Genomic DNA, 24654 nt, shown 5'->3' with positions numbered 1-24654 from the left:
TTAAACACTTCATACAAATCTTGACAAGGAAGAAAGACAAGGCTGATAATATTTTCATTTACTTTGGATACCACTGCCAAAATATATGGACTTGTGAGTTGGCAAAACAAACAGAGCTTTTTTGAACTTCCCCAAGTCTCCTGTGAGTCTATGAATGGCACATCCGTCAAGCTACTTTAGTTTGGAATGCTGGCCTAGTCCAACCAGTCTGCTGAGATCATGAACATTTACAGAGAACACAGGGAGTCTTCATAGAATGTAGAGGAAGGGAATATTTAAAAAAATAAAAAAGTCAGTGATTTCCTAAGTATGTAAGTTTTCAAAGGCCATCAGACCTATTCAACAAAAATTCAACTGTATAGTTGAAGAACCTTGAAATTAAACAAATGCAGACTTAGCGGACTGAGTTTCAAGTCATTTATACAGGCATTATTTCCAGGCATGATCTTCCTGTGCTGAACAAGTAAGCTCTTATCTATTTAGACCTGTTGGAGGAGTGCAGTCAGTCCTATGGACCTACAATTTTGTTTAAATGGATAGCAGCATGTCCCATCTTGTATTTTCCTGGGCTTGACACAACAGCCACTTAATAATATCATAAAACTTGTACACGCCCTGTCATTGAAAATGGCAGGAGAAAATAGCCCAAAGCCCTCCTCCTTAATAATCTCTCGCACAGGTTTTAGTACTGAACCAGGTAATCCTGATATCTTTGCTAAGAAGAAGAAAAGAAACCAGAGGTCCTGACCACAAGTAGAAGAGATGAAGGATACAAGGCAATCGAAGAAGTGAGATGAGGTACAGAATATGCTCGAAAACATGGCAGTAAGTACTGGGATTTACTTATGGTTGATGCTCATGGTCGACAGCTCTAAATTATCAAGAATGGTCAGAACTTATGAGAGAACACAGCTCTGTACCAGCAACCTGAAGCCAAGGCAACAGAGATACTCGTGCAATGATGGGTCCAACTAGGTTCCTGGAGATCACCCGTGCTAGCTCTCATATAGCCGTATGTTAGTCTTAGGACTCGAATCTGGGTTGGAATCTTCTGGGTAGTTTTTCCAGGTCTCTGACCTTGCTATCTCATTAATGATTCTAACTCAAAATCGAGACACAAAGTTGCAATGAACAATTGAACTAGGGCTTCCTGTTGCGGAGCTGGCAGTGGAGGGACCTTCTCTTGACACTGGCCTTTGATCACAGATGGCCAGGCTCATATAGAGGCTGCCCCTCTACGTTCTATTAAGACAGAGCAGAAAAAAAGCCTTAGATGCTAAGATGATCATGCTCTTTCAGAAATCTTTAACTCAAAGCAAGTTACAATTTCAAATAATATCATACTTTTTTTTTTCCCCAAAAAGGATTGAAGTAAATCCTAAGATCCAAAAATAACCTTCTAATACAGACTGAGGAACCCATGGGGGCCAGACTCTACGGGACCCAGGGAATTGTACAATTCAATAACTGGTTAGAAAAGGGGCCCAAGTGTGTATGAAGCATAAAAGAGGCTGAATTTCAGTAAGTTTTGGGCTAAGAGACAATTGTATTTGAAGCAAGTAACAGTAGGAGCTGGAATAGAAATCTGTGCCAAGTAGAGCCGACCTAGACCTGCTCGACATTAAGCCCAGCAGGGGACTACCCCGTGGGCATGCTGGGTGTCTCAAGGGGGATTCTGAAGCCTTTTTCCTACCATGAATCATGATGATGACCATGAACAAAAGACCCATGTCCCATGTCCCAGGTACTCACTCCTATCCTGCAAAGCATTCATATTATCCCCAGGAGCTAGGCTCAGGGGATCAGGGATTTGCCCAGGGCTAACCTGGTTGGTATGGGAGCTGTTGCTTTCAAGACACTACTCTCTCTAATCCTCCTGCTTCATAAAATCCATGCTCTTTAATAAGAACTACTCCTGGCCAGAGAGCAGGGGTTGCCTGAGATAAAGAGAAAGAGTGATTCTGGGACCAGGCCTGAGGTAGACATGGGCATCCTGGATTTTCTAGTAGTCCGTTACGTGACCCTGAGTATTTCATGCTGCAATTTGGAATTTCTTTTCTTTTTAAATTGACATATAATGTATTATTTGTTTTAGGGGTACAGGTCTGTGATTCATCAGTTGTACACAATCCACAGCACACACCATAGCACATACTCTCCCCAGTGTCCATCACCCAGTCACCCCATCCCTCCTACTGCCCTCTCCTCTCCCCTCCAACAACCCTCAGTTTGTTTCCTGCGTTTAAGACTCTCTTATGGTTTGTTTCCCTCCCCAGTCCCATCTTTTTTCATTTTTCCCTCCCTTCCCCCACAACCCCCCAACCTGCCTCTCAAATTCCTCATATCAGTAAGATCAAATGCTAATTTTCTTTCTCTGATTGACTTATTTCCCTTAGCACAATACCCTCTAGTTCCATCCATGTCATCGCAAATGGCAAGATTTCATTTCTTAGGGCTGCATAGTAGTCCATTGTATATATATTCTTTGGTCTTTCTTTAAAAGACAAAATTGTATCAGGCTCAGTGTGTAGCTGAGCCCCTCAAAAGAATGAATAAGTATCTAGAAAATGCTGGAGTGCTTCCACCTAGACCCAGAGACACACACACCACAGGTATGTCCATCCTGCAGAATCACGAGGAGGTGGATGATAGAAACAGCCGTGGTTATAACATAAAAACCTTAACCCATGGACTCTGCCTGTTTACTCTGTCCTAAGGCATTCGAGTTTTAGAGCTTGAGTATTTTTTCCTTCCATGGAAGTAATGTTAATGTGACTAAAAAAACTGTGTAAAAAACATGTACCATAAAATATACCACCATGATCATTTTTAAGTGTACAATTCAGTCGTATTACGTATATTCATTGCTGTGACACTGATCTCCAGGACTTTTTTTATCTTGAAAATCTGAACTACTGTAACCATTAAACAACCCCCTTCCCCTTCCATCCCCAGGCCCTGGTAACCACCATTCTTTTTCTGTCTCTGTAAATCTGACTACTTCAGGTATGTCATATACGTGGACTCATGCAGTATCTATCTTTTGGTGACTGGTTTATTTCACTAACATGGCTTTTGAATGAAGTCCAGGGAGATGGGAAGAACAGGTTTGAAGAATGAGAGGGAGAGGGCCAACCCACCTCCCCTCTGTTTCTGCTCTCGGCCAAAAAAAGATGGTCTCGCGGGAGTGTTCTCTTGGGCTGGACCACAGTGGGCAGAATGACGAGGGCCCTTCAGACCACAGCGGGTTCAAGGCCCCTCCTCTCCACCAGCGAGTTTCTAGTGAGGGCCCTCGTTAGCAGAGTCCCCATTTTAAGTACATTTTCTGAAGTCCACAGAATCTCAGCAATTTTTGAAGAATTCTCACGAAAAGCTCTCAGCATCTTCCTGGGGGAGGGAGAATTGGAATAAATAGGCCTCCTTATTTTGAGAGCAGCCTCTGTCGGAATCTTGGCGCGAGAGCAGATGAGGCAATGGAATGCTAATGAAGAGTTTCAAAGCTGCCAGAGCCTGCTCTTGAGGAACGAAATATGCTTAGAATGTGTGTCCCTCATGGACGCAGGCGTGGGGCATGGAAGGAAGGGAAGTTTGGGTTCAAACTGAAAGACAGCCTGTGGAATCTGGTCACATGTCAAAGGGGTCATTGGCAAAAAATGTCTGGGAACCACTGTTACACTCGGGCTGAACCCTGCAGCGCCACCCCCACCAACACTGCCTCACGCGTTACTGTGACTAGGGCCACATCTTCGGCACGAATTCCTCCTTTCCCACTGAAACTTCCAGCCAGCACCCAGAACGAGGGAGGCATTCTACAGCAGCTCCGCGTGGGAGCCCGACTCTTAAAGTCAGAAGACGTGCCCTGGGAGGTAACCTTCTCATCTGACTTGACAGAGCTCAACTTGCCAATAGGTTTATTTGTAAAAATAAATAAATTAATTAAAAAAAAATTCTATGGAAAGACGTCTACCAGGCAATCCTAATTATCCTTGCCCAAGTCTGCTGTGAAATTCTCAGTAGGTCTTTCTGGTTTTACGTTTTCCCTCCACCGGACTGCTGACCAATCCCTGATCTTAACCACCCCCCCCCCAAACCCTTGTTTCCTCTCTTAAACCTGCTCCCGGGGCAAACTTTCCTTCCCACCCTCAGTTCAAGGCAACTCCTATCCTTCGAGTATTGCAGCCAAAACCCTCATTTATCTTGGATCCTTTTCTCTCTCCCGTATCCCACTTCCAATCAGTTAGTGGGAAATTCTGGCAGCTTTGCCTTCAAAACAGAGTCGGAATCCAAACCTTTGCCTCCCCTCCCTGCTACGTTCTTGTCTAAACCACCTCTCGTTTAGGTGATTGCCGGAGAGGCTTCGGTCCTATCCCTGCTTCTGCCCTTGACCCTTTGCTGCCTATTCTCAAACCTGCATCCAGAGCATCCTTTGGAAAGGTAAGCTGGATTACATCCCTGTTCTAGCCAGAAACCGCCAAAAGACTTCTACTCCCCCGAAGGGAAGCCAGTCACGAAGCAGCCTATCGGCGGTGCTGTGATCTGTCTCCTCCTAGCCCTAGCTCTCACCCTGGTCTCTCTGTGTTGCCTGCTTGGTGAGACCTTTCTGAGCTCCTCTATCTAGAATTTCAACTCCTGTCCTCATGAACTAGTCCCCTCCCCGCTTTCTTTTCCCTTGTAACACTGATCACCAACGTACTCTTCCTGTTTACCATATGTAAACCCTAGAGGGAGGATAAACTTTGTGAAGGTATCGGGCTTACCTGTACACAGCCAGTGCTCAGTGCAAATCTGTTGAAGAGATGAATGGCTCTTTCTGGCCATTCAGGTCTCCGCTCAAAGGCTGCCTCCTTGGGGAAGCCTTCCCGGGCCACCCTGTTTAATCCTGCCTCTCCCGTTGATGGCTGTTTATCATATCACCCTGTTGATTTTGTTTTTAGCACTTACCACAGTCTAAAGTTATCTTGTTTTCTTTTTTGTCTTTCCCACTAAAATGTAGGTCCAGGAGAACTCCAACTTACTCTGTCCTATCCTACGCAAGATGCCCAACTCTTACAACAGGGTTTGGCCCAGAGTAGGTGCTCTGTGAATGCTTCCTGAATGAACGGAGCACCTTCAGGACAAGATCAGTTCACATCGATTATGTTTGCCCCGACTTTCTAACCTGAAAATTTTAATCTATAGAAAAATATGAAAGAAATGTACATTCTTATGCCATTAATCTGGATTCACCAACTATTCAATTTTGCTCAATTTATGTACTCTCTTTACTATCAACGTGTACACACACACACACACACACACACACACATTTCTTTCCAGAACCATCTGAAAATAAATTACATTTTCACCTCCAAATACTTCAGCATATATCTCTTGAGAATAAGGACATTCTATATAAAAAATACCATTTTCCTACCCAAGAAAAGTAATGTTGATGTAACATTATAAACTAATATACAGTCTATATTCAGGGTCTCTAAATTGCTCCAGTGATGTCCCTTACAGATTTGTTTTCAATCTGAGAGCCAATCAAAGGTCACTGATTGCGTTTACCTAGGACAGTCCCTTGTCACTCTGCCTTTCATGACATTGATGTTTTTGAAAAGTTCAGGCTAGCGGTCTTGAAGAATGTCCCACAGGGGATGTCTAGTCATAGCAACAGATGCAAAACTTAATCTAACTTATTCTTCTATTCTGTGTGTTCTACTAACCAGTTTAATATACAGTGAATTCGTTTTTTGTTTGTTTAAATTTTTAGGTTTGCTCCTTTTCATCTTTTTGCCTAAATTTTAATTATTTGCCTATGTAAAACATTTAAATAATTCAAAAAAGTCAACATCAAATAAAAAGATATGCTCAGAGCTTCACTCTTATCCTAAACTTTTTAGTCCTTTCACCCCCTTTCAATAGGTCACTTTTTCCATAATTCTTTATCTTTTCTGTTTCTTTTTATAAAATCTGCAAATGTGTTTATGCATGTATATGCTTATAAGTTATACATATACTTTTATATATTATAAATATATATTCTTATTTTCCTTTTTTCCTTGCACAAAAGGACCATATCATATATAGTGTATGCGTTCTTTTGCATCTTATTTTTGCCTTCTAAAATATATCCTGGGGGCGCCTGGGTGGCTCAGTGGGTTAAAGCCTCTGCTTTCGGCTCAGGTCATGATCCCAGGGTCCTGGGATTGAGCCCCACACTGCACTCTCTGCTTGGCAGGGAACCTGCTTCCCTTCCTCTCTCTCTGCCTGTGTCCCTGCCTACTTGTGATCTTTGTCAGTCAAATAAATAAATAAAATCTTTAAAAAATAAAATAAAATAAAATATATCCTGGAAATTACTCCTTATCAGTACATGGAGCTGTTTTTTTTTTTTTTTCTTTCTTATGACCGCATTATATGTGGTTATATAGTTGTACATATGTGGATAATCTTGCACATGTGTTGTTTTATATTTGTACAAATCCATCATTTTTTAGTGGATTGTTATGGACTGAATTATATCCTCTACTAAACTCCACAGTTTGAATCCCTAATCTCTCATGTGACTGTATTTGGAGATGGGTCATTAAGGACATAATTAAGGTTAAATGATGCCATAAGGTGAGGCCTTGATCTCACAGGAGTGGTGTCTTTATGAGAACAGAAGAGACCCACTGCTCTCTCTCTGTACACAGAGGAAAGGCCAAGTGAGGACACAGCAAGAAGGTGGCTGCTATAAGCCTCCGGCCTCCAGAACTGTGAGAAAATACATTTCTGTTTAAGCCACCCAATCTGTGGTATGTTGTGGTGGCAGCCTGAACTGACCAAAACATGGGTATTAGAAGAATCAAATACTGCAGACCTCCCATGTAAAAAAACTACAGTTGACTGAAGAAAAAAGTCACTTAAAAAAAAAAACAACTTAAAAGAGGAGACATTTCTGGAGGTCCCTGAGGAGGAGGAAGTAAGGAAGACCCAGCATTCTGCTGGCTGCAGAGGAGGTATTAGTTTGCTTATGAAGTAAAAGTTGTTTTAAACCCCGGCATGAGACTTACAGGTGCAGACCCATTAGAGCATTACTTTCTATTCTGACTCACTCTTCTGAAATTTCAGTCGTACACGTGTCAGTTGTCTTCTCCCAGATTTTGGGCACGATGGAGGGGAACCACCTTATTGCTGCAGGGCCCCTACACATAGCTCCCTCTGACATGGGAAACGTGGAGAGGAATGAAAGCGGTTAAGTTCCAGGGGCACCCGGGGGTCTAGGCTGCTCAGGATCTGGGGGTGGGGAGTGACTTTGCGGTATCTTCTTTTAATAAAGCCCAGTTAAAGATGAAAGAAGCATTTTACTGTTAGTTTTGTAAAATGTCATCATCCCTCTGATTAGTATAAAAACATGTCCTTATTACTGAACATTCTGACACATCTCTGACCAGAATCTGTATACAACCAGGGCCTAATGTAAATACTAAAAGTTACTGAGTAACTTCCCAATGCGGATCTGTAGAGATATTTATGTATGTTGGAAAATACCTATGAAAGGACCCTCCTTTTCTTTGGTTTCAGTACTTGTACTCCAGGCTGACAGGAAAGCAGAGACACTCTTTACATCTTGTCCTTTCCTCAAAGCTGCATAAGGTTTGACAGGAGGGTGAGACTTTCCTTCTCTACCTGGGGATGCATAGGGTCAAAGACTTGGAAAACATCTGAGCTATTTCCATTTAAAATAACACTATTGATTTCCAGAAGCGTCACTCTGGAAAACATACAGAAAGGCAAGGGCATCTGTAAGTTTCAATGACCAAGGGTAAACCTAAATATGAAGAAAGGTCTTCAATTTTTCACAAGAAGGAACTAGAAGAAATCTATTCCCTCTATTGCTTTTTGGTTGTTTTTCACGTGAGTACAAGTTTGTTCAGCCCAAGGGAAGTACTGGAGTTTCTTAGGAGAATGCAGATCTCTGGACTGGACAGAAGGGACCAGAAAGCATGGGGGCTGGGTAGAGCACTGGCACTTATAGAGAGAAAACCAATGAAGCCCACAGAACCTCTGAAATCACATAGAAAGTCATATTTGAAGTTTTATTCTTCCAATATTATGCTCCAAACTTCACTTGGTCTTGCTTCTTTTCTTTCCCTTCTATCCACTGAACTGTTCAAATAACTCTTTTATTATTACAGAAATGTAATAATGCACACTGTAGGAAGTGGAAAATGCAGACAAGCAAAACAAAATCCATCATATTCTACCATTCACATGTCACCATTGTTAACATTTTAGCACACACCCCTACGGCTCTTTCTTTACACACACACACACACGTACATTATCTTTTAACCAAACCAAGATACAACCAGTGTATCATTCCCCAGTCGCCTTTCCCCAGTAGCACCACCTTTCCATTTCAAGAAAATTTCATTTAATTACCTTGATCACATTTGAATTTCTCCAATTCCCTCCCAAAAGTTATATAACTGGTTGTCCAAACCAATAACCACTCCGGGACCATATATTGTATCTGGTTTCTAAATCCCTTAAATCTTGTTTAATTTAGCCTCGCCCCATTTTTATGACACTGACTTACTGAAGAAATCAGGCCATTTGTCCTGTAAAAAGGCGCACCCCCTGCATTTGACCTGTTGCTTCCTTCATGGTGTTGTTAAGCCCATTTCTCTTCTCTAATCCTTGATTTCCTGTAACTGGAAGCTGTATAAAAGGCTTTAGGAAGTCAAGCTGTACACTGAATCCATCATTGGGAATGATGTAATTTTAATGAATATTTGCATCCGAAGACATCTGATGCCTGGTTGGCCCACCAAGTGATGCTCAGAGTGGTCCCTGCCTGTGTGGGTGTGAACACAGTGTGTATGTTTTGTTACCTGGTGTCTCTCTGTGTTGCTTTGTATTACAATTATGTCCATCAAACATTCATCACCATGGTTTTACTCCTAAGCGAGCACCTTTGCCTGAATCTGTTCCTGGCATTATTTTTTCAAAGATTTTATTTATTTATTTGACAGACAGAGATCTCAAGTAGGGGGAGAGGCACGCAGAGAGAGAAAGAGGAGGAAGCAGGCTCCCCGTTGAACAGGGAGCCCAAATCGGGGCTCGATCCCAGGACCCTGGGATCATGACCTGAGCTGAAGGCAGAGGCTTTAACCCACTGAGCCACCCAGGTGCCCCTGTTCCTGGCATTTTAAAACATGTGATACCAGATTACAAATAACCCCAAGGCAAGGGCTTTGTGATCTAGAAATCTGGTATCTCCCTGTGGGTCCTTATATGCAGGTGTGCTAAGTAAAACGTGACACTCATAGAATCACTCCAGTGTCATACTCCCTAACAGGTGATTTAGGGAACATCTCTGTACATAGTAGCCTCAGTGAGATAAACTGTTGGAGATGAAATATTTCCCAAATTGAAGATAAGATGAAAGCCACACTCCTGACTAGACCTCATTGTTAGCAGAGAAACCAGCAATGGGGGTCTGAGTGTTAGAGTTAATCTCTGTCCCTGCCTGCCCCTATGACTCTTCTCTTTTCTGAGGACCATTGCTTCCTGGTGATTTTGGTCATTATCTACATTATCTACAGAGAAAGAGGGAACACAAGCAGGGAGAGTAGGAGAGGGAGAAGGAGGCTTCCTGCTGAGGAGGAAGCCCCATGCGGGGCTTGATCCCAGGACCCTGGGATCATGACTGGAGCCGAAGGCAGATGCTTAACGACTGGGCGAGCCCGGGGCCCCGGGTTCCTCAGACCCGTCTCTTCAGTTCTGTGCTCTCAGTGCCTTGGGTAGATATAAAGCCCCACAGATACCCATCAACAGTCCATGGCCTTTTTCCTCCACCTGTGTGTTCCCATGTCTAATTTTCTGCGACCTGTGGAAGGTGCCATCATTCTCCCTGTCTTCTCTCCAGGGCACAGACCTTTCTCAGCTCATGCTAGGATCAGGGTGAATCTCCTGGCTGTGCCTCTCTCTGTGGAGTACGTTTGTTGTTCCATCCTTTAACCATTTCATTGCTCAACAGATATTCCTTAAACTATTTTTCATTATGTTGCTTCTTGGCTCACATTTCAGTGAATTTCTATTGCTTATTTGATCAAGATTAAACTCTTTTGTCTAAATTTTATTCTTTCATGCTAAGGCCCCATGTACTCTTACATATTTTGAATTACTTCCCTAACTCTGCCATTTGTGCTATCAAAGCTGGCTCCCCAATGCCCCGTGAATGCTTCCTTTGGGGTTCTGGCCATGCCTGTGACCTCTCCTGGAGCGTGTCTCCCCATGTGCTCCCCAATAAGGTTCTATTGGTCCAGTGAGTGTTCATTTTAGGTGGTCTAAATTTCACGGATGCAATGAAAAGAAAATCCTGTCTTTTCCCACACTGCAAACAACGGCCAACAATACTTGACAGCTACAATGAATGCTCTTGAATTGTTCAGCTTTGATTTCATTGGTTTTATCTTGATTCTTCATCAATATTCTAAACTCTTTGAAGGAAATGATCTTGCCTTATATTTCTAAGTAAATCCCCAAAGAAGTGACCTATGAAAAGGGTCATGTGTTCTATGCCTCTGCGTCTATGAATTGCTTTCCTTAAGCCACCTGTCCTTATAAGTATATATTTTAAACATACCACCCATACACACCCCAACTCCTCTGAAGATAATTCTGTATTTTTTGTTAAAGATTTTATTTATTTATTTGACAGAGAGAGAGATCACAAGTAGGCAGAGAGGCAGGCAGAGAGAGAGGGGGAAGCAGGCTCCCTGCAGAGCAGAGAGCCTGATGCAGGGCTCGATCCCAGAACTCTGGAATCATGACCTGAGCTGAAGGCAGAAGCTTTAACCCACTGAGCCATCCAGGCGCCCCAATTCTGTATTTTTTTAAAAAGTTTTTTAAAGATTTAATTTATTTATTTGACAGAGAAGAGAGACAGAGAGCGAGGGGGGAACACAAGCAGAGCAAGTGGGAGGGGAAGAAGCAGGCCTCCCACTGAGCAGGGAGCCTGATATGGGGCTTAACCCCAGGACCCTGAGATCATGACCTGAGCCAAAGGCAGACGCTTAACCACTGAGCCACCCAGGCATCCCAATTCTGTATTTTTTTGTACCTTATTTCAGTGTCTAGCATCTTACACTGCTATAAAATTCTCCTTTAATACAGCCGAAATCCCTCAGATGTAGCGAGGACACTATTTCTTCTGTTCTGTGAATGAGAACATCTGGTCAACATTTACCGTAACCGCCTTAAATAAGAGGCACACAGATACTTTGTCAAACAGAACTTTGAAAGGTCATCACTTTTCTCTCTGTGAACATCTTGTAAATCTGATAGATTAAAGTCCCCCCCACCCCCAAATCTCCACAGTTACAAAAGGTGTGCCTCAAATATCTTTTAGTACCCTACTAATTTCCCCAAACTATGAACTTCTTACCCTAAATCCTGGTGTTCCGTAGTCCTAGTCTTCCCACCTTCCTATACAGGGCACACAGCTCAACTCCTGGGTGACTACAGCTTCTCTAGGGAGAAAGAAGATTCCCATAGTCTAAGGTGTCTCCTGGGAAGGAAGAAGCGGTCTGCTACTAGAGCTGTCATCGTTACATGGCAAGACCTGAAAGTCCTGTCTTTTTTAGCAGATATTTTCATGGCCCTTTAGTAACTTTTCTGTTTCTCCCCACCCTTCTCTTTTTATAACCAATGAAACAAGAATAATAGGTCAGTTGCAAGGCGTCAGAAGCCTCTGCGGACAGATCTCTGAAGTGACTTGTACACATAATTCCATTCCAACCCACGTCACTCAACATGGCTCAGCCTATGCGTGTGTGGCTGCCGCTCTCACAGACCTGCCTGCCCTACTCTGTTCTGCTTGCTGAGGCCGGCTCCGTGCAAGGTATCACCTCTCTATTGTCTTTAGGAAGAATGATATGTCAGCAGCCCTTGCAAAGAAAGAATTGAAAAAGAGGGGCCAGTGGCTCAGTCCTTGTGGGTGTCTCAGTCAGTTAAGCCTCTGCCTTTGGTTCAGGTCATAATCCCAGCGTCCTGGGATCGAGTCCGGCATTGGGCTCCTTGCTTAGCAGGGGGCCTGCTTCTCCTTCTGCCCTGCCTGTTCTCTCTCTCTGGCAAATAAATAAATAAAATCTTAAAAAAAAGAAAAAAAGAAACAACAGAGCAAAAATGAAGACTCAAATAATCAGAAAAAAATGAGTTGCCATTGTATTTTATACCATCCTTTACAAAGCAGAAGACAAAATGAGATAGTTGCTACTTCAGCTGTAACTGTGACCCTTTTGTATCCTTCCTTTGATTTTCTTCTAAACACAGGAATCTTTTGTTGGCTAAATCCCAGCTCTTTTTTTTTTTTTTTCCACCCCTGGGCCAACTTTCTGGCTTGCTTGGGAACAGCTGCCGGTATTTCTTTTTGTTGCCAGTCAGTCAAAAAATGTGCTCACGTTGGAGGCCTGGCTCCATCCCACCCAGGGGGCTGAATGCATTAACTTTTCACACACAGTCTTTGCCAGGCTGCACACAGAAGTCCATCTCAGACAGTAAAGCTCCCCGAATGATCAGCTAGCTTGGAGTTGGTGCCAACGTCGGGTAGAGAGACTGTCAACATATTTTAGGAGTCTATGGCAGAGTGATAAGTTTTACTATATGCACCGAGTTAATAGGAAAAAGAACACTTCTGAGATATCAGGAAACCAAAAGTGCCATTATTTAATTGCTCCACTCCTGAAAGCAAAAACAATGCCACCTTTGATCTAGCCTGTGATTTGGTTAAAAACCAAAACAAACAAGGATAGAAACATAAGGTATTAACTGATCACTGCCAATAATTTTGTTTTACTTCCTTTGTGCTTCTAAGAGCAGCCTTTTCTACTGACAGCCACACACCACTCCAATGTCTGGATATGATCCACTTTATTAAGAAATTCCTGAATCATTTTCCTGGTTTACAGCTTGTCCAACCAAGAATCCAGGTGTTCTCACCATAAGAAGGGTCTCTTTCAAAAGCTGTCTGCATGTACAACCGTACTCCCAACAGAAATGTCATGGACACCTCAACAATAGAGCTGAAACCTGAAGCAGTCTGGTGACAATTCCAACTTTTTTTTTTTTTTTTTTTTTTTTTTAAAGATTTTATTTATTTATTTTGACAGAGAGAGATGACAAGCAGGCAGAGAGACAAGCAGAGAGAGAGGAGGAAGCAGGCCCCCTGCTGAGCAAAGAGCCCGATGCGGGGCTCGATCCCAGGACCCTGAGATCATGACCTGAGCTGAAGGCAGCGGCTTAACCCACTGAGCCACCCAGGCGCCCCCAATTCCAACTTTTTGAACGGAATGTGAATGCATTAAGATTATCAGGTAACTTTACTGATACCCTCACATTTGTGTCCAGTGTTAAAGCTGCCAAAGAAAAGAGAGAATACAAACTGACTCTTGGATTCCAAAACTGAGTATTTTGGTGTGGAAACTGTATTTTCTTGTAACTCATTTAAAAAACACACCATGATTTCACTGTTTAATTGCAGTCTCAGTTTTCAGGAAGCAAAGAGAAACAAGATACATAATTGATGTTTCTCTTCCGTTTGGCTTCCAGCCTAAATGGTCCTGTGCTTTTATTGGCAAAGCAGGGCAGGTAATAACAGTGAACAAGAAACCTATTCTAAGAAGAGCTGGCTCAAGTGAAGTACCACTACATCATGAGTGACTCAACCATCTACTCGAGAGTGATTACTCTGCAACGATGAAGCCATGCTAATTGGACAATGGCTTGCTGCCAGTTCATGTTGGCATGACCTACAATACCCTTGGCTGATGGCCACGTTTCTCTAGCACACTTTTTTTTTTTTTTTTTGGTAATCTGGATGGGAAGTGGAAATAATTTTTAAAAACTCTCTCCAGTGCTCTTTAACTTCTTTTTAAAATTTTTTAATATTTAAAAAAAGATTTTATTTATTTATTAGACAGAGATCACAAGTAGGCAGAGAGAGAGGAGGAAGCAGGCTCCCTGTTGAGCAGAGAGCCTGACGCGGGGCTCGATCCCAGCACCCTGAGATCATGACATGAGCTGAAGGCAGAGGCGTTAACCCACTGAGCCACCTAGGCACCCCTGCTATTTAACTTCTTATCATGAAGTAAAAGTTTAATTGAGGACCCCGTTAAAGGCCTGGGTTCTATGATTAAATATGACAAAATAATAGTTATGATTACTGATCAAGTGACGAACTTTACAGCTCTGAACTTTGTCTTTAAAGCTATTATTAATCTTAATTGAAATAGCTAAGAGACTCTATAATAGGGGAAAGAAATGTAAGGAACATTTAATACATATATATACCGAAGAGGTTTGAACTGAATAGATGTGCCGGTAACTAATTTTATAAAATGTAATGCAAACAACTTGACGGTCAAAAGCTTTGTTTAAATCCATTTAAAAATGTTGACTACTGAGGTCATCTCCTATGATCCAGAGATAAATAGGTGTAGTGGAAAGAATCCTTAAATTGCCTTTGAAACCAGGTCACTTAAAAATAATTTTTAGATGTCTTAGTTTTTGTCAACTCAACTCCTTCTACTATGCCAAAATAGGAGCGCATTTCTGCTAAGTTTCTTTAAATAGGACTTACTGGCCTCAGGATTTAAAAAATGTAAGAGGTTTGGAAACAGCTTATGCATTTCAGTTTTAAAATTAGCTATTGCTGTGGCTATTTTCACACCAGATTTCCCTCCCTCTGTATCAGCACCATTGAGCAGCCTTTGGAGGTGGAATTACAATAGTATTCGCTCCTCTTTTCTTGGCTTCGCTTTATTACACCCCCATTTGAGACTGAGGCCCAGATTTCAGGGCTGGAAGTCACCTTTACTTTACTATAAATAAATTCTGCCTTTAGGCATTTCAAAATTATCAGCATGATTCTAGGACTTGAAAATGAAAACTTCTTGCTTGCCAGCAACTAGTTACCTGGGATATTTTGACTTATTATTTATTTGCTTTTTTTTTTTTTTTTTCATCTGCTGCCAAGTCTCACTAATGCAACCTGGAAAATTGCACCACAGCTTTTAGTGAGGATTCTGAGGTAAGAGCCATTTCATCAGAGAAGACAGTGCTTTCCTTTTATGGGCATAATAACGCCTCCTGTTTATGTAGCGCCATCCTTCGAGGAAGTCTAACAGATTGCATTTCAATAATTTGAACAGTAGCCCTGCAAGTCAAGCTGGGCATCAGTGTTGCTCTTCCCTACAAACTCGTGTGGAAATGGAGGTCATTAAATGCAATTCTGTTTTTCAAAACTCTAAAACCTTTGGAAATGGTGAGAGAGCGATAACTGGAATCTTCTGTGACTTGCTTGTGTTCTAGGTTATCAAACAGCCCTGTGGTTCTATAGCTCTTCAACTGTCATCTCTTGAGGACCGTTTCTGAAAAGTCAGGGGGAATTCACCAAGATGAGCTGGAGAAGTGAGCTTGCTCCTTTTGTGAAATCCTGTGGTTCTTTCTTTTCTTGACTGGTTTGCCTCCCATCTCTGTGGCCCCATCCTACCTCTCAATCCAAACATTCCTCCTCTCTCTCTGACCAGTAGGATTTATTCTCTCCCTCTGGCAGGAACCTATAAAGTTCAAGGGCTATGAACCTACAGCACAGGGTCAGACCTCAGAGATCATTTTCAGAGAAGGATGTGCCTTGCTAAGTTGAGTCTGCCCACTTGGTCAGTAGATTCCAACATCTTTCAAGTACCTAAGAGCATTTGGTTAGCAATTGGTCTTCTGTCTTCTGTATTATCAAGTTTTTTGTCTCTTTTGCAACATTCTCAGCAGCCCAAGTCTTAGTCAGGATGGGCTAGGCTGTGCTGAGGAAGCAACCACCAGTTCTTAATGGCTTAACATAAAGGTTTATTTCTTATTCATGTCAGAGTCTGATTTGAGTCAGATGACTCTTCTCTAACAGTGACTTGGGATCTGGGCTACAGTTTCAACATCGCAGAGTTCTTGGAGTTCTTTGACACCAAGTTAAATGGTTGGGAAAGAACATGAAGAACTAATACCTACTTTTAACTGTCTCAAACCACAAGTGACCCATGACTTCTACTCATGTTTCTTTGGCTATATCTAGTTACATGGCATACCTGATCATAAATTTGGTCTTTTTGTGTGTCCAGAGAAGAGAGGAAAGTTGGATGTGGGTGAATACTGATCATCTTTACACAGAGTGCAAACATGCTGGAATTTCTTCCCACTTAAAACATAAGAACCAAATGAAACCTTTAACACCATTTCCCTCCTGCTGCTGGCCCATTTTTCTGCTCCCTTTAACTCAAAAAGCCTAAAAAATGTAGACTACCTTAGCTTTTAAATTCCTTTCTTCCCATTCTCTTTAGGACATAACAACAGTTCTTTTTTTTTTTTAATCCCACTGCTCCCTGAAAAGTGCTCCATGAAATCACTGATGGCTTCCAAAGTGATAGACGGTCAATTTTCAGACTTCATTTTAGCTGACTATTAGCATCATTTGACACAGATGATTACTTTCTCCTCCTTAGAATGCTTTCTTTACCTAGCTTCCAACACATTATATATTTCTGCTTTTCCTTCTATTCCAATGGTTGTTCCTTCTTGGTCTAACCCACTGGCTTCTCTTTATTCCTCTGACTTCTTAATTTTAAAAAGCCCAGGTTTCAATCCTGGACCTCCTCCCCAGCCCCCCTTCCTGATCTACACTTAGTCTCTTGATGATTGTATTTTATCTTATGGCTTTCAATATCCCCAGTAATCTGGTATTAAAACTTCTATCTCCAAACTGAACTTGTCCCATGAATTCCAGCCATGCATATCCTACTGTATGCCAGACATCTCTACTTTGATGTTGACACACATCTCCAATGTAATTTGTATGAAACAAAACTCTTACTTCCATGCTTAACACTTGAAACCTACTCTTCCCCATCTTCGTCAATCCCAGTTAATGGCAACCCCACTCTTCCAACAGCTCAGACCTTGGTGTTCTTCCAACTTTGGAGTTCTCTTTAAGTCCTCTCTTTCTCTCCTTCCATCCTAAATTCATCCTACAAGGAAATCCCATAAGTTCTACCTTAAAAATGTCACCAGAATCTGATACTGATCATCACTCTACTGTTATCACTCTGATCTGGGCCATTTGTCATGCCTGGGCTGTTGCCTTAACATCTTAGGTGTTTTCCTTGCTTTTGCCTTTGTCCTCTCTTTCAGTCTATTTTCTTTCTTTCTTTCTCTCTTTCTTTCTTTCTTTTTTTAAGATTTTATTTACTTGACAAAGAGAGAGATCTGAGCATGCATGTGAGAGTGTGTACAAGCAGGGGGAGTGGCAGGCAGAGGGAAAAGGAGAAGCAGGTTCCCCTTCAGAGCAGGGAGCTTGATGTAGGACTCAATCCCAGGACCCCAAGATCATGATCTGAGCCAAAGGCAGACGCTTAATCTGCTGAGCCACCAAGCGTCGCTCTTTCATCTATTTTCATATAGTAGTCAAAATGATCCTCTGTGAAACTCTCCAAGTGGCCTCCCAGCTCATTCCAAGAAAAGGTAATGTATCTCAAGTTCATAGCCTGGTTCTGTTACCCAACACGTCTCCTGCCATTCTACCACTTGCTCATTCTGTTACTGTGTGTCAGTCATGCCAAGTCCATTCCTGCCTCAGAGCCTTTTCCTTGCTATTCCTTCTGCCTAGACCACCCAAATGTCAGCATGGCTGGTTCCCTCACCTCCTTCAAGTCTCTACTCAAAGTCACCCCCTCAAAAAGGTCCCTTTTAACCATCCTATCTATCTACTTACTGAGTGTAGTTGGTACTCCATGGTACATTAGTTTCAGGTGTACAACATAGTGATTCAATGAATTTATACAACAGTCTATGTTCACCACAAGTGTAGCTACCATCTGTCACCACACAATGTCATTGTTCACCACTGTATTTAAAACTGCAGTGCCCCGACATTCCTTACACCCTTCTGTTTTATTCTCAATGGTATCTAACCAAGTACATATTACATTTATTTTTTGTCTCTCTTCCCTCTCCCTCACTGGAATATAAATTTAGTTTTATTCCCTAGGTTCACCCAATAGCTAGAATAGTGCCTCCTGGTAAAGAGTTGGGCCTTGATACATATTTGTTGAATGAATGAAAAAATGAGTGAGGGAACAGGAACCCAAAGAGGCTGACTGATTTGGTCAAGACCTTACGTGTGGTTAGTGCCAAGGTTCTAACCTTGTGGTTAGTGATTCAAGGTTCAAACTATGGTTTTCCCAGCAGCTCATGGCTGATGCTCCTCAAATCTACAATTTTGCCTATTACTCTTCTTCAGTGTTTTGTTTAGGTGGTGAATGGGGGGAGGCCAAAGGGCTGGCTCTGTGATCTGGGGTGGGTGAGTGTTTTGTTCTTCTTATCTGGATCATGCCACTCCCCAAATATCTCAATTACTGTTTGCCACCAATTTTCACCTCCCCCAGAGTTACACTCAGGCTAAGAGTGCTGCTGGCAAACCGTGTTGCAGTGTTAAGTACTTTCTGTAGTTTTACACACTGAAAAGACTGTCCAAAGATAATGATGACCGTCTTACTGCTTCTTTAAAAGACTGGACCTAAGCCATCCCAGAGACCTTAACAGCTTTCATCTCCTCTGAAAACTTTCAGTCAAGAAGATTCTACAATTTCCTCATTGGTCTCTGCACCTGGCAGGACTACTCCAGAACCTTCTTTATTGCCCCCTGTGGTTAGGACTTCACAACAAATGCCTTTGCTTCAGAATCCTTCTGGGTTAGTTTTCCTTTCTGTTTAGCCCTGAAAAATTGCAAACTGCCTTAAAATGTTGAGAGAGAGAGAGAGAGAAGTGAAAGAGAGAGAAAGCAAAAGACAGAGATAGAAAGTGAGCCAGCCAAAGTTTGAAATATATGTATACCCAAGAAAGCAAGTGGTCCACTTGAGGGGTCTATTTCCCCTTCCCAAGAGCTACCGTCTGCATGAAAACTCCCCCTTCTCTAAGAGGGTGAAAGATCATCAGCAGTAAGCCCAAAGAAAGTTGGTAGAGCTTTGACACGAACATGTTTTCCTCCTCTTGTTTTAAAAATATTTATTTATTTTTCCTAAATAAAAATTATGTATCTTTAAGAAATGCGATGTTTTGATTACCACAAACTAATTAACATGTCTATCACCTCCCATGGTTATCCTTGTGTGTGTGTGTGTGTGTGTGTGTGTGTGGTGAGAACACTTGAGATCTATTCTTTGAGTGAATTTCAATTATATAATACATTATTATTAACTACAGTCACCATGCTGTACTTCAAGTTTCCGGAATTTATTCATCTTATAACTGAAAGTTTGTACCCTTTGATCAATATTTCCACTTTGCCCTACCCCCTCCCTGAAGCTTCTAATAACCACCATTTACTCTCTGTTACTATCATTTGACTTTTTTTAGATGCCACATATAGCGAGATCCCGCATTATTTGTCTTTCTATGTCTGGCTTGCACTTAGCATAATGTCCTCCAGGTTTACTCGTGTTGCCACAAACAGCAGGATTTCTTTCCTTTCCTGAATACTATTCACACACACACAGCACCTTTTCTTTATCCAGTCATCTGTCAACAGACGAGTTGTTTTCACATCTGGGCTATTGTGACTAATGCTACAGAGAACACAGGAGTGCAGATATCTCTTTCAGAGAGTGATTATATTTCTTACAGATATATACCCAAAGTGGTATTGCTGGATCACTTGGGAGCTCTGTTTTTGATTTTTTGAGGAATCTCCAGCCTATTTCCACAGAGTCTGTACCAATTTACTTTCCCACCAACAGTGCACAAGGGTAGGTTCCCTTTTCTCCACATTCTGGGAGGAAGCTGAGCAGCCCCATGAGGATGGGGCTGCCAGGCAAATCCACTGTGGGCTCCATGTCCTCCAAGGAAGCACACCTCATTCCTGCCCTCTGTACTCAACACAACTTCAGGGTTGTGATGCCGCTTCCAGCACGGCTGGCATCCAGCCCCAAAGAGTCTCCATGACTACAGCTAAGAAGGTGTTGAGCCAACTTTAATACTAATGAGCAGTGTAGTAACGGCCTTGCAGTGCTTGGCACATCGACCACTTTCTCTTCATCTCTTAGCACAAAATACACTTACTAATTATAAACTAAATGATCTGTTTTATTATTTAACGAAAGTACTAAGTGCAATGCCTTATGCCTTACTTTTTGCTGATACACATTCTTGGGTGTGTTTTTCAATAGGGAGCCAACACTAAAGTCATATAAACTCTAGGGACTGTCATTCCACTTAAGGGGAAAAAAACCCAAAAAACAAAACAGAAGAAAAAAGAAAAAAAGAAGAGCAAGACATTTCAATTATTCCTTGACTTCCTTAGAAGGACATCTCTATTTTTGTTTCACTCCCTTTAGTTTAGAGGCTTCAGTGCGTACTGTGAGTGGCTCTAAATTGCCAGGAAGAGCCTTGACCATATGGAGTCAGGATTTTGGGGTAGAACTGCACAACTGGACAACCAGATACCAGAAATGGATTTGGTCTAAACTGACCAAGTAGAGGAGCGGGAGGGGCAGCAGTATGTATCTGGAACTTTCATAGTCCAAGAAAGAGCTTTCAGACTCAGCCACGAAGGCCCCCTGAGAAGCACAGAGACTGGCGAGGAAGTGTAGAGGTGGGCCAAGTGTGAACAAGGCTGGGACAAACCAGAAGTTGATTTGAATTTGGTGACAGGATAATGTTGAGGTTTAAAAATTTCAAAGGCACTAATCAAATGCTTTTTTTTTTTTTTTTAAGGATTTTATTTATTTATTTGACAGAGAGAGAGAGAGAGTGAGTGAGAGAGCACACAAGTAGGTAGAGCGGCAGGCAGAGGGAGAAGCAAGAGTCTGATGTGGGGCTCGATCCCAGGACCCTGGGATCATGACCTGAGCTGAAGGCAGATGCCTAACCGACTAAGCCAACTAGGTGCAAATGTTTTTTTCTTACATCCTATAAGGCAAATACTGATTAGTTCCAAACAGCTACTTTCCATGGTAATGTTTGCGATGTTTGCCTGTTCACGACCTGATTCAAATTCTAAAGTCATTCACTAAGCTAAGTGGGACAGTGACTATAGAGCCTGCAAGGACATTTTAGTGTGCAGACAAGGAGAGGAAAACAATGCTTAGCACTTGAGGCCACAGGAGGTGCTCTAGGCAGAAAGAGTGGGCTCTTGGAAGGAGGCCTCAGAAACAATTACAGTCCCATAAAGGAAAATGCCACTGTGGCTGGCTTGCATATCCCATCAGCAAGATACTGAAGCTGGGTTACTGACAATATGAATTCATGTTTCATAGGAAGGAAAAAAATCTGGTTATACCTGAAGGCTTGAGGTACCTGAGCATCAGGTTTTAACAGTTTGGAAATATAGATCATTTTATATGACTAGGGAGAAAGAAAATCAACAGATTGTATATTCCCACTTAGCTAGAACACAAACAATCAAAAAGGCCAAACAGCAGATTTTTGTGTGATGTCTATACAAAGTGCCTCCTGCTTTAAAGAGTCCCTATGCTGGCGTGTCTGGGTGGCTCAGTTGGGTGAGTGTCTGTCTCTTGATTTTGGCTCAGGTCATGATCTCAGGGTGTGAGGTCAAGCTCCTGAGTAGGGCTCTATGCTCAGTGGGGCGTCTGCTTGAGATTCCCTCTGTACTCTCTCTCTCTCCCTCTCAAATAAATAAATAAATCTTTAAAAAAAAAAATTAAGAGTCCCCAGTGCCGAGGAAATAAGTTTTTATCAGGGATTTGATCTAAAGAAACTTCTAGCTATGCCATATGCATTTATATCCTGATTTCCTTTAAGTTTTACTGCCTTGGTATTGTATTATGATAAGTAGTTAGAGGAATTCAGAGTTTAAAGGGTTTTTATGGATAGAAACTGGGACTCAGAGGTGGGCTAAGTGTCTTGATTAGGATCCCAGAGCTAACTGAGGGCAGGCCAGGGCTTAGGGCACGTGGTCCAACAAGTCTCAAAATGCGGCCAATGGTCTCTGAAGAGAGACTAAATTACTTGAGATATGATTTTCATTTTAAATATATTTTAAAATAACCTATTTTTTTAATCAGTAAAAAACATATAAATGAAATAGTTATCAAACAGATACAGATAATAAATAAACTACAAGCTCCATCCTCTCCCCAAGATCTTTCTGGATAATTGGAAGTTTTCCAAATATTTCCAGAGAATTCCAAAGTTGGAATAAGTTACAAAGGCATTCTTGCTGCCCATCTAGAGAAGAAAGGATCTTATATTTGATGAATACCTACTATGGGATAGAGACGATGCTGAGAACTTCCATGCTCATGGTCTCACCTAGTGATGGGTTAAATATTCGCCCATTGATGTGCATGAGGAAAAAGCCAACTCAGGATCACACCACAGCTGCCATTCCTTGGCCTCCCCACGTTAGTTGGTACATAAGCTTCCCTCCCTACAACCAGCCCTGATGACATTATCTGCAACCAATTTGTCCTTTTGCCTCTGGTATTGGGGTCTTTCTAGTTATCTAATTCCTAGGGGGGTGAGAAGTGGTACTGGAGCCTTTCAGGTGGGTACATACAAAAGAAGAAGAATGTGAACATGTTGAGTGCTTATGCCTTCCTCACTCTTAGCTGGCCACTCTCTGGTTCTGCAGGGTCAAAAGCAGATGTTGTTTAACAAGGGACTGGATGTGGTGACCCTCCCCGACACCTGTGCCTTGTTTGCATTTTTTGTTTTTTTTAATGTTGAATTTGGATGCCTTTCTGTGGAGCAGGCACTTGCCCCACCACATCCTAGTGTCTTACACACATCCTGCTTTACTTATTTATATCATTTGCTAAGCTTCCAGAGGCATTTGGGTTGTGACCCCCGGGGATTTAATGCTAGCTCTACTCATTAGCACCTCCCATCAGAGTCATGGGGTCTCTGGTATCTTCCAGAATTGTTGTGACAAGCTTCTCAGTTGCTGTGGGTGACCGCACAACTTCTGGGGCTCCTGCTGCCTAGACGATGGATTTGAGTTGTACCTCTGGGAACTATGGAGTACACAGCCTGCCCAGCTGTTGGGGGGCAGTCCTAGCATTATACACTGTAGAGCTGCCTGTGAAAACTTCTGGACCTTAACCCAAAGTGTAAGGCTGCTCAGCGTTACCCTTGGTCTCATGTAAAAGAAAGGGAGCAAAGAGGATGGAAATAGAGCAATTGTATACACAGTTCAAAGGGTGACCAATTTCATGTTTTATCATTATGAACCCCATCTTTTAAGTTCTTGCAGCTTAGGCCATCCACCCGAATAATGTCAGCTCTCAACAGAACGGGTCCTGCTACCAGCATCCCTACAGTAGCAGATATCACTGTACTCACTAAAGTAATTAAGAAACATGAGTAGGGGGCGCCTGGGTGGCTCAGTGGGTTAAAGCCTCTGCCTTCGGCTCAGGTCATGATCTCAGGGTCCTGGGATTGAGGCCCGCATCGGGCTCTCTGCTCGGCAGGGAGCCTGCTTCCTCCTCTCTCTCTGCCTACTTGTGAACTGTCTGTCAAATAAATAAATAAAAATCTTTATAAAAGAAAAAAAGAAACATGAGTAGGGTCTTTTCAACAGCAAGTGAGGGACAGCAAGTTTGCACTTCTTAGAATCCTACTGTATTAACTGTGAAAATTACTGATTGCTTTTACTTTTCCCCCAAGCCAGGAAGGTACTGTGAATACTCTCATTCTTTTACTCTCAAGGGAAATCAAGGGCTCCTTCACCCATCTGAAAGAAAAATCATAGCCACGGTCTCAGTGACTCAGATCCCACATCTAGGACTGTGACAAACTTGGGCTGTCCTACTCAAAACCTGAAGAGTAAGTGAACTAGAAACTACGAGTGGCTGGGAGCCAGGTGAGGTGAGATTCCCTGATAGAAAGATGCTCCGTTCAGATTCACGCGTCTGAGAGTTTAAGTGCATCAAATAGAAACTGGCTACGCCACAAACCTAACAGTGGTGGGGATCTGGACATCAGCCCCTGAGCAGGAATGGGGCGCAGGGTCCACCTTCTACCTCCTACTTAGCCAGCTGTCTACACGAGCAACCACACAAACAGACCAAATGACTGTACCTCCTCAGGCAAGCTGACCACCAAGTCATTTTTCGTCTGTCCAACCAGTGCCTGCCAGAAGTATTCACTGCACGCGGCCAGCACAGCCCGGTGGGCCCGGAACTCCTTCCTTTCCACGATCAGAGTCACGTCACAGAGAATATCCTTTTTCCGCTGGTCATTGAGGCCCAGGAGGATGTTGGTGCAGTGGACTGTGGACTCATACACATACATGGGGGAGTCAGGCTTCTCATCCACAGACATGCCGTTCACACCCTGAAACAAAGAAAGAAAGGCAGGGTCACCAGGGCTACCTGAGTCAGATGTAGAAGGTGAGAAGAATGTCATAGTTCCTGTGTCCCACAGACAGGAGCCAGGCAAAAAGGAAAGCTGTCCATTAGTGCATTCACGTTCAGCACAATGAGCTCAGAAAACACATCTGGAAAGTCACGTTCAGTGGCTGATTTTTATCTTTCCCACTCATTGCCCTTTCACCCCCTGGAACAAAGCCAGGCCTTTTAATAAAACACTCCAGAACATTTAAAAACACATATGCACTCT

At 42.5% G+C, this 24654-nt stretch overlaps 1 protein-coding gene across 9 annotated transcripts in view; it reads right to left on the bottom strand.

Moving 5' to 3' along the window:
- Positions 1 to 24654, bottom strand: part of BACH2 (BTB domain and CNC homolog 2) — a 362193-nt gene that overhangs the window by 56854 nt on the left and 280685 nt on the right. For all 9 annotated transcript variants that reach the window (XM_059177074.1, XM_059177071.1, XM_059177080.1 and 6 more), the window contains one exon: positions 24115 to 24369. In XM_059177074.1, coding sequence (XP_059033057.1) covers positions 24115 to 24369 — 255 coding nt within the window. The remainder of the gene's footprint in view (positions 1 to 24114; positions 24370 to 24654) is intronic.

The sequence above is a fragment of the Mustela lutreola genome, chromosome 6 (assembly GCF_030435805.1).
Source record: "Mustela lutreola isolate mMusLut2 chromosome 6, mMusLut2.pri, whole genome shotgun sequence".
NCBI classification, from domain to species: Eukaryota; Metazoa; Chordata; class Mammalia; order Carnivora; family Mustelidae; genus Mustela; species Mustela lutreola.
Note: the sequence above shows the minus strand (reverse complement) of the source record. Positions and strands in the feature narration are given on the sequence as shown.